We start from the raw sequence: 14608 nt of genomic DNA, 5'->3' as shown, positions 1-14608 counted from the left end.
CCCGGATACTAAATCTGAACAGCACATTAGAGCTGCCATCTTTCACCTTAGAAATATTGCAAAGGTCAGTCCACTCCTCTTTCTGGAGGAAGCTGAAAAACCGCCACCGGCTTCACTGGCTGAGCCACAGAGAAGACAGAAGCTGCAGGTACGACACGCTCAGGATCGGGACTTGAAGGTGTGTGTAACGCTGACTTACAAAGGTTGAGTTGTTGTGCTCACTGACAGCCGTTTTCCCAGGTGCAAACACAACTTCAATTCGCATGACATACGTCAATCGCGGCTTTTGCAGGCGGGATTCAGAACCGGGATGTTATCTTCCCGTCCCAGAGCCAGAAGAAAAACAGTTGAGATTAACGCTGCCTCACACAGAAGCTGTTCTCAGTTGACTTACAGAAACAGTAACTCTTAAACCCAAACGTCTTTGATTGACGTGGCAAATATTAAGATAAGGAACCAGCATTTAACCACGTCTGTGTCCCCTGTAAATGAAGTAGACGGGACAGATACTGACTGGTTGCGGCAAAATAACATTCACCATATGAAATAAAGATGTGAAAACAAAATGGCGGTTCTTATCCATGCCGAAGACTACAGCAGAAGCTCATATTGAGGAAGTTTTCAGATTCTCTGGGCTCTGAAACAGACATACAAGGAACCAGCGACATCGTACAGTAACTGTTGGCAGATCACAGAAACGTTTTCACTGCCTCACTTCATCTCTGATCTCATGTTGTCCGAGTCTGTGTTAGGGCTGCGCGATATGCATATTGCGATATAAGTCATGATTTCAGTCGGGATGATCGTTTTTGTATTTCCACTGAAAAGAATTTAAAAAAAGATGATGATGTGATTTTTATTGGGGCTTGTAGCAGATGAACTTGTTCCCTTCTGTCTGAGGAACATGATTTATAGGCCGGGAGCGTCTCTGTAGCAGCAGCAGCACCATGTTTACGTTGCTAACAACCCACAACAATGTTGTGACACATTTTACCTTGCAAATGTTAAATTGCAAATGTGAGGCACATTGTATTAAATGGCTTATAGACTGATTAACTGATTGACTGTAAACTTAATCAGCTAATGGTTCGGTGTTTCATAGTGATAGTAGTTGTCCACACAGATCCAAATGATCCATTCATTTGCATAGATATTGTTCTTGAAGCCAGACTGTGTTTACAGATTAAAGAAACAACTTGCATTAAGTTTGAACCCTGAGAGCCAAATAATCCTCACTTCATACAGATAATAGCTCGGCTTCAGATCGTACGTGTGTGTGTGTGTGTGTGTGTGTGTGTGTGAGCACTCCCACTGGGAGTTTCACTACCGGGTTAGCATTACATTTATATTTTAGATATTAAGCTGGCACTCTCCAGACTAACTCACAATGACTGAGCGTGTTCAGTCAGTGACTCGGGGACGACAGCGGCTCACACAGCTGTTCGCAGACACAGTCGGGTCTCTACGGGGGTTTCGAACCCGCGACCCTGCCGTTACAGCCCGCTCTCGCTGCAAAGATTACTTATTTCAGGATAATGATTTAACGCAGCGCGGAGGACAAAAGGCTGGCACTGGTGCGTCACATCTCATCATGCTCAAAAAGCCATTAAGTTGTAAATGAAGTGGTTCACTCCACTTTTTATTATGGAATCAGCTCAAATAATCTCATCCTCACCAAGATCCACTTTCAAATTTGCTCGGCTTAATGATTTTCTTTTCTAAATGGCTGTTGTACCATTTTGAAATGAAACAAAGCAGGTTTGGTTACTGTGCGAGTCGAGGCTTCAGACAATAGTGACACATGAACACCATCATTTCCAAATAACAAATATCTTTTTCTTTTTTTTTTGTCCAACAAACAATATAAAATAGACTTAATGACAAACTTATTATCAACATGGTCATTTGTGTTTTTGTTGATCCGCTGATGGATTAAATTGCTAATCGTTATAGCTCTACATGACTGAACTGAATATCTGATTATTTGACTGGAGGTTGAGAAAACTATTTAAAGACATCACCTTGAAGTTATGATGGATCATTATTTTCTTACATTTCATAAACTAAACTAAGTGAAAAAATAATCAAATCTGACAATGATCATCTCAGCCTTAAATAAATCTGTTTTCTCTACAGAATTCATCACACTGAAGGAGCTTTGACGCCTTCAAATCAGTGATTCCTCTGATGTTTTCATACCTGGCCTCACATTTGCCTTCACACGAGTGACTAAGCTGAATAAAAACCTTGCCTGCTGGAGAGATTTCCTTTCTTCAATCCCAAGTTTCTCCTCGGTGCATTTCTCACCTCCTAAATATGCCTCGGGGTAGGAGGAAGGAAAATCTGAGCGCTGCCTGGCATTCTAAATTCTTGAGATTAGCTTGCTATGTCAGCTTAGCATCCGCCCAGATTCATTTCTGTGTCGCTCCGCTCGCCTCCACCCCTCTGTCATCATCATCAGCAGCAGCAGCAGCAGCAGCAGCTGCAGCGGCTCAGTTAGCTCAGTTAGCTCCCTTCCCTACTGTACTTGTAAGTGCACTACTGATGCTAAGTTAGCTCCCTTTCCCTACTGTACATCTAAGTGCACTCGAGCAGAGCCCATTTGGGGCTGCTGGTTGCCATGGCGCCGTTCCATCCTTCCCACAGGAACGGCGCTGGCGCGAGGAGAGTTGAGTGTGTGACGGGAGATGTCAGGCCATGAGAAAGTTCAGTGCAGTCTTTTGAATCAAAAACACAGCCGGTCTAAATTTAGGAAACAGGGTGGGGCTGCGTGGAGGCAGGAGGAAGATGACATTTGCCGCATTTTTCCTTTTTAAGCGTGATTGTTCCAAGAAGAACTGGTACACTGACAGAACCCCCAAGGGAACGCCGGGAATGAAGGGAATGCAGTGAAATTGTGCAGAACAGGAAAACCTCTGCATGCTGGGTATTTACATCATTAGTGTGAAAACGCTTTGCTTCCTATTCCCAGGGAAAGAAAGCACAGAGGGGAGAAGGCCTGGTGCAACACAACGGGCAGCTAACTCTCCCTCTGCTGGAGTAAAATCCCTTCACGTGGGTGAAGTCGATACTCTCTGTGGCACTGTGATCGGTTCGGACTTTAAAAAGTCAGAGTGCCACGTCTCTGCTTTCATTTTTCCACAGTTGGTCATTGTCCGACTGATGTGTCTGGCCTCTAACGAGATGAAACAAATCTTAATTAAGAGAAGTACTGTCTGAGAACTGTATCAAACGTAAAGCGTAAAGTGCTGTTTGAAAAAACAACCATCGCATAAGAATAGAGCAGCTGTGAGATTCAAGAAACGAGGCGACATCTGACTCAACATATTCTCATCTGTAACTGCCATCCTCTCTGCTAATTAATGTATAGTCACTACTTCTTGATAAAAGAAATCTAAAGTGACGTCGACTCTTGTTCAGACGCACATCGGCTCGTTTCACATGTTTCCTTTAAACGAAATGATATATTGATATTAAGAGAAAGACAAAACTTCTTCTACACTGAGTCACTTTTCAAAGTCAAACGCTGAAACACTGGAAATAAGACGCTTAATAAAAATGACGAAACTTTCTTCACATTTCAGTATCAAATGTATTCTGAGCAGTTCACAGCCGTCTGCATTAAAGTGCTTGTGACCCTTTCATACAAATGAATTGTGACTCTTTGCTGCAGGTTTAAACATTTGTCAGCGGTGTAATCGAAAAGTCAGCCACTTCACCACGAAGCAAAAGTCAAATAACAGAGAGAAAACCAAAAACCAGTGAACATCTCTGTGGTAGAGTTTTGCTTTTGTTTTGTTTTTTTCTACTCCAACAAACTTCCCGCCACCTCTTGCATTCATCTCAAACCCCTTGTCATGGTCTCGACCCACAGCGTGTGAACCACCACTTTAAAGACACAACTTTCAAACTAATTCCATTTCCATTGGTTGGATGATCATCACAGAGCAAACATGCCTTTTGAGAAAAAAGATGGTTATAAAGCAATGAAAATGACGACATGTATTCACTGTTATCACGCTCAGAAGTGTGTTGTACACAACTGCTAAAGGATGCATTAGTGTAGAAGGAGTTTAAGTTTATCGGCAGGGGAAAAAACAAAGTGTAAAAAACAGGAATAACATCTCACATCCAGAACCTTTCCAGCAACCATAAGCAGGACGGACAAACTGGGGTTTTTGAGGAGGCATTTGGGATGTTCAGAGAGTCACAAAAACACTTAGAGAGAGGACAGAGCAACACACTGAAGCCAGCAGGAGAACTTTCTAATCTAGCAAGAACAGGTGAAACAACAATTAGACTCGACAGGGAGGACAGCTCAGTGTAAAGATTAGGAAAACAGGCTGCCGTGGGGAGAGGAGCGCCCCTTCTCCGGGGCAGGAAGCACCACAACACAACAACCCACAACCCAGGGTCAGCTGAGGCCACCGCACACAGAGAGAGAGAGAGAGAGAGAGAGAGAGAGCGGGAGAGAAAACATGAAGTTGGTGACACAAGACAACGCAAACGTTTCAGCTACGCTCTGAAGCAGGAGCATGACACACAAACAGAGCAGCTCTGAGTTGCCTTCAGGAGCGCACGGCGAACCCACCGCAGCGAGGGGTAAACACAGAACTGTAGCACGGGGTGGGCGCTCACCGTGTGGTATCCCCGGGCTATGGGCGGCTTTCCGGTGGGGTACGGATCCACGGTGTCGATGATCGTCTGCCTCTCCCCCTTCTGGTTGATCTTCCGAAAGCGCCGGCGGGACTGTCTGTGCGAGGCTTGTCGCTGGAAGTACTCCTCATTTTCATCCATATAGTCCACCTGGAAACGATAGGGAGGGAGGGAGGGAGACAGAGAGAGAGAGAGGGGGGTGTGACTGCCTTTCGTCTTCATTCACGCCCATCCCCACTCCCCCCATCACAAAAACACAAACACAGACTCATCCAGAAAACCCCACCCTCCTATACTCCATCTCCGATTCCGCCACCACCACCACGTCCTCCTCCTCCTCTTCCTCCTCCTCCTCCTCCTCCTCCCTCTCGCCGCCCGCCCCTCTCATTGCGTAAAAATAGAAGTGTGCGTGTGGGATGCACGATGCACACCTACGTCAAAGGAGGGTGCTCACAACACAAAAAGAGCGACGGAGGGAGAAAGAAACGGAGGCTTGAGAGAGGATTCTGCATGAAAGCAGGAGGAGAGAGGGAAGAGGGACGAACAGATTGGCAGACGGAGATAAACATGAAGCCTGGCGGAGTGAGGGAGATGAAACGGAGACACTCTCGACTCTGTCGCCGTCAAACATATTAACCACAATGAAATTACATGTTAAAACAAGATAAAAATCCATGTTTCCATTTTTAATGAACTGGGAGGAGGAGGAGGAGGAGGAGGAGGAAAAAACATTTTCCAAGTGGAAACTGGCACATGATGCAGCTTTAGCACAGAAGTCAGTGAAGTTATCTTCTACATGCTACTTAAATGAGACCACGCTGACGGCTTTGGGTCATGATGGAATGACATATTTAAGTTTTTTTCTTCTTCTTAATTTTAGGCCGATTCCTCCTCTCCTCTCCTCTCCTCTCCTCTCCTGCTACTTTCACTGCAGCTTCACATTTCACAGCGCTCAGCCTCTGGGATTACACCACTAAAAAATCTCTCTCTCTCTCTCTGCCGTACCAACTGCTGCCATGACAACGGCAGGGGAGTTGTGTGTGTGTTTGTGTGTGTGTGTGTGTGTGTGTGTGTGTGTGTGTGTGAGAGCATGAGTGTGATTGTGTGTCTAATTGCAAATCTCTGAGCAATGTGTGCATGTGTGCGTACAGTATAGACACGTGAGCTGTGTGCTTGTCGTCTATAACAGTATAATACCTATACCTTCCTATAGTAGTAAAAGGAGTGACGCCACAAAGTGTCAGCAGCGGGCAGAGTGTTATTAGTGTGTGTGTGTGGGGGGGGGGGGTCATGTGTGTCTGATACAGTAGAAGCTCAGTTAACAGGACCAACCCCCCCCCCGTTTTACAAAGCACATCCAAGGAGACACGGCAATTACAGCATGTGAGAGCGAGATTACTGACATGTGGTGTGACTGCAACCGTGCCAACCAGTCATTACTCCAACATGTCAAGACACGGGTTATATTTGATATCTCCTTTAAAAAAAAAAAACAGTAACTGAAGGGTTTGTACGTGCTGGAAATGTGTGTGTGTGTGTGTGTGTGACTTTACAGTGGCAGCATCCAGCATGTTAGAAAACTAAAGGCTGCATCGTGGCATCTCAGCTCCCGTCAGGTGGTCAGCTTGCAGTCATACTGGCTTCACTCTCCACTGTGTGTGTGTGTGTGTGTGTGTGTGTGTGTGTGTGTGTGTGTGTGTGTGTGTGCGTGCGTGTGTGTGTGTGTGTGCAGCACTCAAAATATTTGCACAGCTTTGTTCACAGCTCTCAACACACTGTTGCCTGCAACTGGTTGTGATAAAAATACTAATTATGTTCTACATGTGTGAACTGAGGTCGGTGTTTGTTTTAGTTTGAGCTTTTTTCCAGTTTCCACACCTGTGGTCCCATTTCTTCTTTTTTAAAATGTGATTTGTGGTTAGTTATATGTTAGACATAGTTATAAGTGTGGATACAGTTAAATCAGAGTCTCTGGTCCGAGGTTTTAATTGAAGACACTGTTGAGCAGTAGTACTCATTCATGCATCTGTGATAATTGTGGGATTAATCGTTTAGTTGATTTTGATAATTAATTGATAGAAAACAAGTAAAAATGTCAAACATTTTCTACTTCCAGCTTCTCTGTTTTCAGGATTTGTCTCCTGTATTTTAGTTTCTGGACTTTTTGCTTCGACAAAACCGGTTTTAGGAAATTGTGAATTGTTTTCAGTATTTTGAGACAGCATCGGTTGGTGGAGAAAATAATCTGCAGATTACGAGATAATGAAAATGTCATTAGTTGCAGTCCCATGATTTGTTAACCCCCCCCACCCATCCACCCATCCACCCACACACACACACACACACACCCACACACACACACACACACACACACACACACACACACACACACACACACACACACACACACACACACACACACACACACACACACAAATACTATTCCCCATGAAAAGTTACAACTGAAGAAAACTACGGTTTACGGTCCAGTTTAGATTCAACTCTCCAGACCTCCTCTCCAGTCATATTATCTCACAGCATTGTGATTAGCAGCTGTTTCGGATTTGCAAAAGGTGGATTTTGTTTCGAGCGCAGGCGACGGCTGATTGGTGCAAAATCATCAGCAGAACTGCATCTGTTGTGATCTCCGGGCCTCGGAGGGGCTTCTGTTCAACAGATGACTGTATTGTGCTGCTACCTCTCGCTTCTGTGCCCCACTGAGACAGGAGTGATTTGTTCTCAACAACTTCTTCTGTGAGCCAGCTTTTGATTTTCCATAAAACTGGGTCAGAGTCTCCACCGGCCTTGGACTCGTGCAACCCCACGAGTTGGAAGGACTCCAGCAAAGACACAGTTAAATACTGCTGTGATAAAATATCAATAGGAGAGCTGCTTACACAGATTAGTCTGAAACATCACAGGGACGACTCTCAAGGACATTATTTCAAACCATAACCACACTCTTTTGTAGGTAATGTGCATCTGATGATCCACATGGGTCCAGTTTGCTCTTACTACATGATGGAATTACAAAATCAATTATTAGCGTTATTAGAGTTTCAGCTTCAGTTTTTTTGGACGCCGTCGGTTTTCATTCAAACCTCAATCAGGGATTTATTAAGCTCTGACATGACAGACACAATTAAGTTCTTGTTATGTTGGAAAAGAGTTTGACACCGTGGTAGTAAGTGCATGAAATATGATTTATATTAAAGCAGGTTGAACAAAAACGCAACGCTGCTGCTGTGATTTTATGTTTTTCCACCGTTTCTCTGTAAAAATGCTTCGTCACAATTAAAATTTATCACTCTATTTTGTGCAAGTTTTGTGGTGTGTTTGAGGCTGTGTGTGTGTGTGTGTGTGTGTGTGTGTGTGTGTGTGTGTGTGTGACAGTGACACTTGTGTGTTACAAGTCAGAAAAATGGGACTCACCACAATCATCTCTGAGGGTTCCAGGACGATGCACTCACATCCGCGTCGCAGGCTGCCTGCTGACCGCTTCCCAAAACTAGAGGAGGAAAAATAAAAATTATATATATGAAAAAAATCAACATTCACCTAAAGAACAGTGCAGAAGAAGTTATTTGCCTGTAGCATCTGTAAAAGAAAGCACCTTGGCGTAAATCTTTGGAGTCTGAGCGCTCACACAGACACAGCCGTGAAGCACGTAGACGTCTGCCTGAGTCTATAAGAGCCGCTGTGGCCAACAACATCTTAAATATGGAAGTATGGAATTCCTGTATAAAAATGTGAGACAGGGCAGCATTGAAGGGACAGTTCCCCCTTTCAGCTGTGAGCCCTCCCACCTGGAGGGAAACACCCGCCTCTGGAAAAGTCCGCTCTCATGACGTCACAGCCTCACTCCTAATGAAGGAAGGGGGGGGGGGCGTTGACCGGGGAATATTAAAAGCAGCAGAGACCGAAACGCCTCGCAGAAGGGCAGCAGCTCTGGAAACTCTGAGCATGAGGAGATCCAACTTGCGGGTCGGGTAAAGAATGGTGCCTTTGTCCGGCGCCTCGGCCTCGACGCGGAGACATAAGGACTTCCTTGTTTGTTATTTCTATCATCGTTCGATTGAGAACGTGACCCACATCTTGTTGGTTTGCTGATTGTTTTGTAAGATAAACTCAAGTGACTCCAAAAAGGACAGGCTGCTGCTGAGTTTGTGTCCCGCCCCTCGTGTCGTGATCTGCTGCTTTACATTATTTAGATTCACGAGCTCAATTCTCATCGCAGCCTTTCACATCCATTTATTCTGAGTTTTTGGAGCTGAGATAATTAAGTCTATTAATCAATTTGTCAATTACAGAAAATGAATCCACGGTTGATCAACTGATTAATTGTTTGAGTATCAAAATTCTCAAATGTTAACATTTTCTGGTTTCTTTGTCTTTACTGATAGAAACTGAGAACTTTTCACAGTCACTGGGCATTTTCACTGTTTACACATTTTTTTTTTATTGATCAAAAAAATTAATTACTAGATTAAATAATATGAAAATGTTGTTAGTCGCGGCCAATTTTATTCATGTACTTTTACAATTTATATTAATTTGATGATTTTATTATCTTTATTTTATTTCTATCAATTGTTAATATTTTGTATTTTTTTCTTTCATAAATTTTTTTCTTTCAGTGTTTATATTGTTTTTGTTTTTATTTATTTTTTTTTTTACTCTGCAAGTATTTTGATAATAATAACTTTTCAGGCAAAAATGAAAAATATTTGCAGCTTCCAGCTTCTAAAATATGAGGATTTCCTGTTTGTCTTTATCATGTTTGATGGTAAATGAGTCGATTCATCAGGGAAACAATCCGCGGATTAATTCTTAATGAAAATAAACAGTAGTTGCTGCCGTAATGTTTTGATTACCATTTTTGTATCGTGTCATAATTCTTTTATTCTTTCTTTATTCACAAACGGTGTCTGCTGCGATATGGAGCCAATTCTTCAAAGTGAGTGACTCACGGATGAAGTGTGCGGCTACCTGCACCGAGGCTGCGGAGGTGGCAGCTTTCATCAATCCTGCCGACAGGTGTGCACCTCAGGCGCAGCATGGCCTAAATGCTGCGCAGCCCTGGGCTTGTTGTGGGTAGAGCTTGGTCAGGCTTGGAAATAAAACACCAAAGAGCTGCTGATATTCTCTACCTGCCACTGTGGCAAAGAGCAAATAAAGATTTTTGTGGTGCCTTTTATTTTCTAAAAGTCTATTTAGCTGGCTTTGCTTTTCTCTTTCTGCCTCCATTCACAGACCAGCCTTTGTTGGGTTTTGTGTTTCTTTCCTCTTTTGTCAGCCGTTCTGTTGTTTCTCTGCCAGAGCTGCAATTTTACTTGACTAATGTGTCAACTTTCTGATGCCTTTTGAACCACACTTTGTCAAATCACTGCATGATTCACAACTAGTGCTGAGAAGGACGAACTGAAATCAGACACATCGTGAGTGACTGTCCGGACCGCGGCGAGCCGAGCGGGGCGGTGAGGGGGTTAATGCTGATGGCTGCGGTTTGCTTTGCCTCAGCTTCAGTTTAATGCGTTTTAACTCTGCTTGTATCCCTGACATGCACCAGCCTGGATTCTTCCACGGGGCCAAACACAGCTACGGTGTGGAGAGCTTACTCAGTATTTTCACTCATGTTCCTGCAAGAAGACAATCGCTGTAATTCTTTTGCAACTTATTCCCAGCAAAGATGATTTGTCAGCTGGGCAGCAGCTTCAGAAAAAAAAAACCCAGAACAAATGCTTTTGATCTGGTTGTACAGACGGTTGGAGCTGGTACCAGCTCTTATCCTGTTGAGCCTCTCTTGGCTCGCTCTCCTGTGGAAAAGCGAGGAGTGATTCCACCCATTAGGCATCGCAAAACACGTTAGGCCACCGAACGCAAACACCAAAGTGACATGTTCAATCATGTTCCTCCATTACATTCCTGACATTAGTAATCCATTCCTCCATTTTGCAGGAGGCAAATGCCACTGGGAATGTGAGATATTAAAGAGGGGATTATGGAAGTGGAGAGTGAGGGGGTGGGAGGATTTTTTTTCTAACACAAAAATGTCTTGTTTGGAGATTAAAGCCTCCACTGCTCTATGACTAGTCCTGAGCAAATATAAAGTACCAGACCTGCCGTGTGGGCACATGTATATTAGACAACAAATATTATATCTTGAATAAACTTTCCATTCTCCCAACAGATGCTTGGTCGGACCAGGATGTGAGAATCTCTGCAGCAATCAACGCCGTCACACAGCACACACTGCAAAGTTTGACCTGTGCAAATATTTAATCTTTATTAGCTCCACTAATGACGCCAGAGTGCACAATCTACTCGCTATGAATAATTAATCGCTGAGGAATTCAGGCCCACAACACAAGCCGATGTAAAGGTTTGTGTTTTCTTTTCTGAGGACTGCAGAGTGTGTGTGTGTGTGTGTGTGTGTGTGTGTGTTCACTGAAAAACAACCAGATAAGAGGATGAGTGCCAGACGCTCGAGCAGGTACGCAACTCTTTTCTAACAGAGCAAAGCACGGACCAAAGCGTCTTACTTTCCTCACCTAAACGCTGCTACATACTCTGTGTTCATCTGTGTCATTTCATCTTATACACCAGTGTTGAGGAAATCATTATCCTCACTTCACTTCACTTCACTTCACTTCACTGTCCTTTCCAGGGGAATGTGCCTCGGAGAAGTCATCAAAAATACAACAGGCGACATGCAAAACATAAATACATAACTACATAACTAATACATAAGTGTGTGTGTGTGTGTGTGTGTGTGTGTGTGTGTGTGTTTAGACATATTCCCAAAAAACACTTATCAAAGAGAAGCAAGCTAAAACAGACTTCAATTTGTATTTGGATTCTTTGGATTTTGATTAACGCCACATTAATGTTAGATCAGTATCACTGTAATTACTTGTCCGACTTGTTAATATCATATACATCAACATCCAGGTCATGATAATGACTGAGAAACTACCAATATATCCAACTTGGTACACAATAATATGCAGGTGATTGAGCAGGGATGCCTCCTATAAGCCAAAGTCCCTTATTTGAAGTGATTAAATCCACATTTTAATGAATGTAACTCAACAGCTGAAGTTGTCCGATGACGTTCCAAAGTCAAAGTCAAACATCCGTCATCTCAAAAGGTAAAAGCTGGAACTCTTCCTTCAATCGTTAAGTTTGGCCTTCATGCAGCACCTGTTGCTCAAACACCTGTCACTGATGTGCGTGATCGTTTCGTATCATTTCACAACCTCTGCCTGGTTCTAAATATTTAATTTCCCAAGACAGGAAATGAAAGAAAATTAGAGATTCAATTAAAGATCTAATTAAATAAACGTAATTATAACAGAAAAATTAATTTAAAAATGTTTTATTTTGGAAGGAAAGTGTCTTTATAGCGACGGACTTTGACTTGCTTTTAAAATTTAGTTTGTTACCTTCTATCAAGCAATCAAACTTTATTTAAACTGCTCCTGTCATGTGGGTTATTGTAATACAAGGTGCTTTACAGGTGACTGACACGTTAGCAACAAACTGGAGACTAATGCACGTTATAAAGATCCTGTGCTTCTGTTCTGCCACCAGACGCTGTGTGTGAGCTGCTTCCAGACAAGGCAGCCAGTATCTCATTTTCAATTTAAACCCTGAAGCTCTCTCTCAGTTGACTGACAGACATCTCCCCTGCCTCCGTGGCCTTGCATCCCCCCCCTCGTTATACAACAAGCCTGGGCGTCTGGAATGTCATTCCACATGCATCACCAGGCTTTCACTGTGCGAGCCCAGCAGCCCACTGCCAAAGCCTCAGATCCACTCTGCTGTCTGCCTGAACCGGAGCGAGCCCTAATCTGCCCCCCAGGTCTGAGCTGGAGGAGGAAGGTGAATGGAGGAGGTGGCGGTGGTGGCGGTGGTCTCCTCACTCTGTTAAGCTATTTAAACTGAGTAAGCGGTGAGAGGGCACACCGGGGTTTTTAAACCACCAGACCCTTAAGAGGGACGAAGATTAAACCCCCTGGTTATGCAAGACTTCAGACCGAGCGCAGGAGGAGGGGTCGGAGGAGGGTGGGATTCTCAGGAGCGACTGTTCCGTCGGTGACAACAGCATCAGGGGTTTACCCACATCCCCTCAGAGCTGTAGCTGAGCGTCCAACCACCTCTCACCTTGCAAACATAAACAAAAGAGTATCAGCGTGACCACACACACACACACACACACCCACACCACACACACACACACACCCCGAACCTTTGCCCTGCCACTTCTTAAATAGACGCTGACACAACTGCCAAGAATGTGTGATTGACTCGTGACTTCTGCTTCCAGAAATACAACTTCACTGACATTGTAATGGCAGAGAGAAAAGGCCACTGATGTAGAGAGTCGAGAGGGAGAGCAGCGCGGCTAGCCGCTCCAAAACTTTTCCAAGACGTATCAATCAATCATCCTTTTCTAACGCATTCTCCCCGCAGCAGGAGCTCCATCTTTGTTTTGGTTTCAAAGTTGCTAAAACTCATATCTAACCCCCCCCCGCCCTCCCACCCCTCCCAAAGATGAAGAGCACACACCCCTTTTACTGGCAGCACACTCTGCTCACTCACAAATCCAAAATAACATCAAAGTCATATTTCACATTCCAGACTTGAAGGTTTTACTGCAACCAGCTCCCGGTCTGGAGACGAGTCACATTTCTAAATTACAACCAAAAAACAGGGGAGTTTTTCTAAGCAGCGCTTCAGTGAGTCACACACGGCGGCAGTTACATGCTGCTGTCGTCCGGCGGACACTCACCCCTGGGTGTCCAAACTGTTCCCAAGAGTGACACCGCCACCCGATGAGATAACAGGATCCTCTTTCAGAAATATCCCCCCTGCTGCTGCTCGTCCAGAGTAAGTCCCACAAGCATGTTCCAGGTCCCGAGACTTTGGTGCGACTGCGGCATATCGTCCTGCTCACGCCCCAGTGCTGCTGTCGGAAGGTTTGTGCGCGAGAACGGGAGTGTGTGACTCTGAAAGTGTGTGTGTGGATCAGCCTGTGTCCGATGGCTCTGCCCCTTTTCTCTCTCTCTCTCTCTCTCTCTCTCTCTCTCTCTCTCTCTCTGTGTAATGTGGTGCATTGACTACATCCAGCATTCCAGCGTACGACTCACTTCCTGCTACAGAGTTTCAAGTGAGTGAGAGGGCGGGGTGTGTGTACGTGTGTGTATGTGCGTGCGTGTGGGTGTGTGTGTGTACCTGTGTGTGTGTGTGTGTGTGTGTGTTATGGAGAGGAGGGTAGGTGTGGACACTCTTCATCCTCCCCTTTCGGTAGAAGTTACTCATGAACTCTCTGACAACGCCGTAAAATTTCCTAACAGATATTAAATCAACTGACCTTAGTTCAGAAACAGTTTATTATTGTGCCAGACTGATTTTATTGTTTGATGTGTTATATGTGCTCGGTTTTTTTTTATGTCGCCATTCTTTTTCACTCAGACTCCACACCTATCAATTAGCACTGATCCCAGTTTGAATGTGGCTGCTCGCAGCAGGGCTAAAGATGTAATGATTAGGCAGAAAGGATTAGACTTAAACCTGCTGTACTGGTGAAAAACCAACAGAACCGGGGATAGAGTCTGACAAGCGACGGTTGTCGATACTTAACCCTGACCTGTGTCACTTATTTTCCTTTAGCGATTCAGCTTTGAACTTTCATAAAGTTTGGGGGCAGATTTAAAAAAAAAAAAAATAAATTATAGTCAAAATTGATGCAGCAGAGGCAGAGGTATGCTGAATTTTAATCTGTAATAAATAAGTAAATTAAATTGCGGATATTTATTATTAAATGTCGACACCCTCTTAGAATGATGGCCTAAGTCATTTTTTCAGGTTTTTCAGGAAACACAAAAAACTCAACAAAAGAGTCACACTTTTGACATAGGCCATTATACAACCGGGGGTAGAATTGCAT

At 44.0% G+C, this 14608-nt stretch overlaps 1 protein-coding gene across 10 annotated transcripts in view; it reads right to left on the bottom strand.

Annotated features, from left to right (window-relative positions):
• The window catches only part of rapgef2b (Rap guanine nucleotide exchange factor 2b), a 103156-nt gene that overhangs the window by 45738 nt on the left and 42810 nt on the right, over window positions 1–14608 (bottom strand). For 9 of the 10 annotated variants that reach the window (XM_087174047.1, XM_087174048.1, XM_023406420.2 and 6 more), the window contains exons 5-6: window positions 8089–8164; window positions 4639–4806 (exon numbers count right to left, since the gene is read on the bottom strand). In XM_087174047.1, the coding sequence (XP_087030173.1) occupies window positions 4639–4806; window positions 8089–8164 (244 nt within the window). Of the gene's footprint in view, window positions 1–4638; window positions 4807–8088; window positions 8165–13450; window positions 13709–14608 lie in introns of those variants that run through there. The other variant, XM_087174053.1, reaches the window with a different exon arrangement.

The sequence above is a fragment of the Seriola lalandi genome, unplaced genomic scaffold (genome assembly GCF_002814215.2).
Source record: "Seriola lalandi dorsalis isolate HSWRI2012SDOR001 ecotype SW California unplaced genomic scaffold, Sedor1 jcf7180002054307, whole genome shotgun sequence".
NCBI classification, from domain to species: domain Eukaryota; kingdom Metazoa; phylum Chordata; class Actinopteri; order Carangiformes; family Carangidae; genus Seriola; species Seriola lalandi.
The sequence above is the reverse complement of the archived record's forward strand: the minus strand, read 5'-3'. Positions and strand labels throughout refer to the sequence as shown.